The 1,156-nt window shown below is 59.0% G+C and overlaps 1 protein-coding gene across 1 annotated transcript; it reads left to right on the forward strand.

Annotated features, from left to right (window-relative positions):
* Positions 1-122: 122 nt before the first annotated feature.
* ETH_00043785 (uncharacterized protein) lies at positions 123-883 on the forward strand (the record flags this gene model as incomplete). The annotated part of the gene is made up of 2 exons (XM_013375992.1): positions 123-232; positions 614-883. Coding segments are annotated over 2 exons (380 nt in total), but the record flags the coding sequence as incomplete, so codon positions are not given.
* Positions 884-1,156: the final 273 nt, after the last annotated feature.

Raw genomic sequence — 1,156 nt, forward strand, 5'->3', positions numbered from 1 at the left:
CGAGCGCTGGCTGCCTGTGCTGCCGTTGCTGTGGAACCTCATGCGCCAGCTACTTCAGCGGCAGCAGCAGCAGCAGCAGTAGCAGCAGCAGCAGCAGCAGGCCTGAGTTTTTGCTGGAGATAATGGAGGTGATTTGCTGCGGCAGCTACAGAAGAGGCCGCAGCGAATGCGGAGATATAGATATGCTGCTGATTAAAGAAGACAGCTGCAAAGACCCTAAGATCATATTCAAGTGAGCTGTAGGGTTTAGGGATTAGGGTTTAGGGTTTAGGGTTTACGGTTTAGGATCTAGGTCTTTTAGCTGGGGGTTTAGGGCTTTAGGCATGGCAGCTGAGGCCTGCAGGCAGCAGTGAGGGAATTGCTGCTGCTACCTCCGCCTTTGCTGCTCCTGATTAGGCTTGCTGCTGCTGCAGTGCTGCTAATGGCCTTTGCCGCCGCTGCTGCTGCTGCTGCTGCTGCTGTTTCTGCTGTCGGGCGGGTAGTGGCACGCTGCTGCTTGCTGCCGTAGTATCAGTGCGTTCATTATCTGGCTGCATCATCGTGTTAAGTCGCTGCTGCTGCCGCTGCTGCTGCTTATTTTGGTGTTGCTGCTGCTGCTGCTGCTGCTGCGCAGAGTGGTTGAACTGCTGCGACGGCATGGCCTCATAGTGCAAGACCTGCAGTACAAGAAGATGCACAAGGAGGGCTCAGCGAGCGACGCAGCAGCAGCAGCTGCAGCAGCAGACACAGCAGCAGCCGCAGCAGCAGCCGCAGCAAGTGACACCGACGAAGGTTCAGATAGTAGCGGTGGGGATCCTCCGATGCTCTCTGCTGCTGCTGCTGCTGGTGCTGCTGCTGCTGCTGCTCCCCGTGTCATTCCTCTCACAGGCAAGCTGAAAGGAACGTGCGAAGGCTACTTGGGCTTCTGCTGCTGGCCGCCTTGGCCCTCGCCGCCCAGCAGCAGCAGCAGCAGCAGCAGCAGCGGGAGCTTTGGGGGCGCCCCGCGGTGCGCTGCAGCAGCAGCAGGCCTGGCGTTCTGCGGCGCAGCAGCAGCAGGCTGCCCCTGCTGCGCCCGCGCCTGGCAGGGGCCCCTGAGCCCCCGCAGAATTGATTTAAAAACTTATCCTGAAAGCATGAGGGGCCCCTCTTTGCTTTACTTCACTGGCAGTTTTGTCTT

The sequence above is a fragment of the Eimeria tenella genome, genomic scaffold (assembly GCF_000499545.2).
Source record: "Eimeria tenella Houghton genomic scaffold, Eth_scaff3069, whole genome shotgun sequence".
Lineage (NCBI taxonomy): Eukaryota > Apicomplexa > Conoidasida > Eucoccidiorida > Eimeriidae > Eimeria > Eimeria tenella.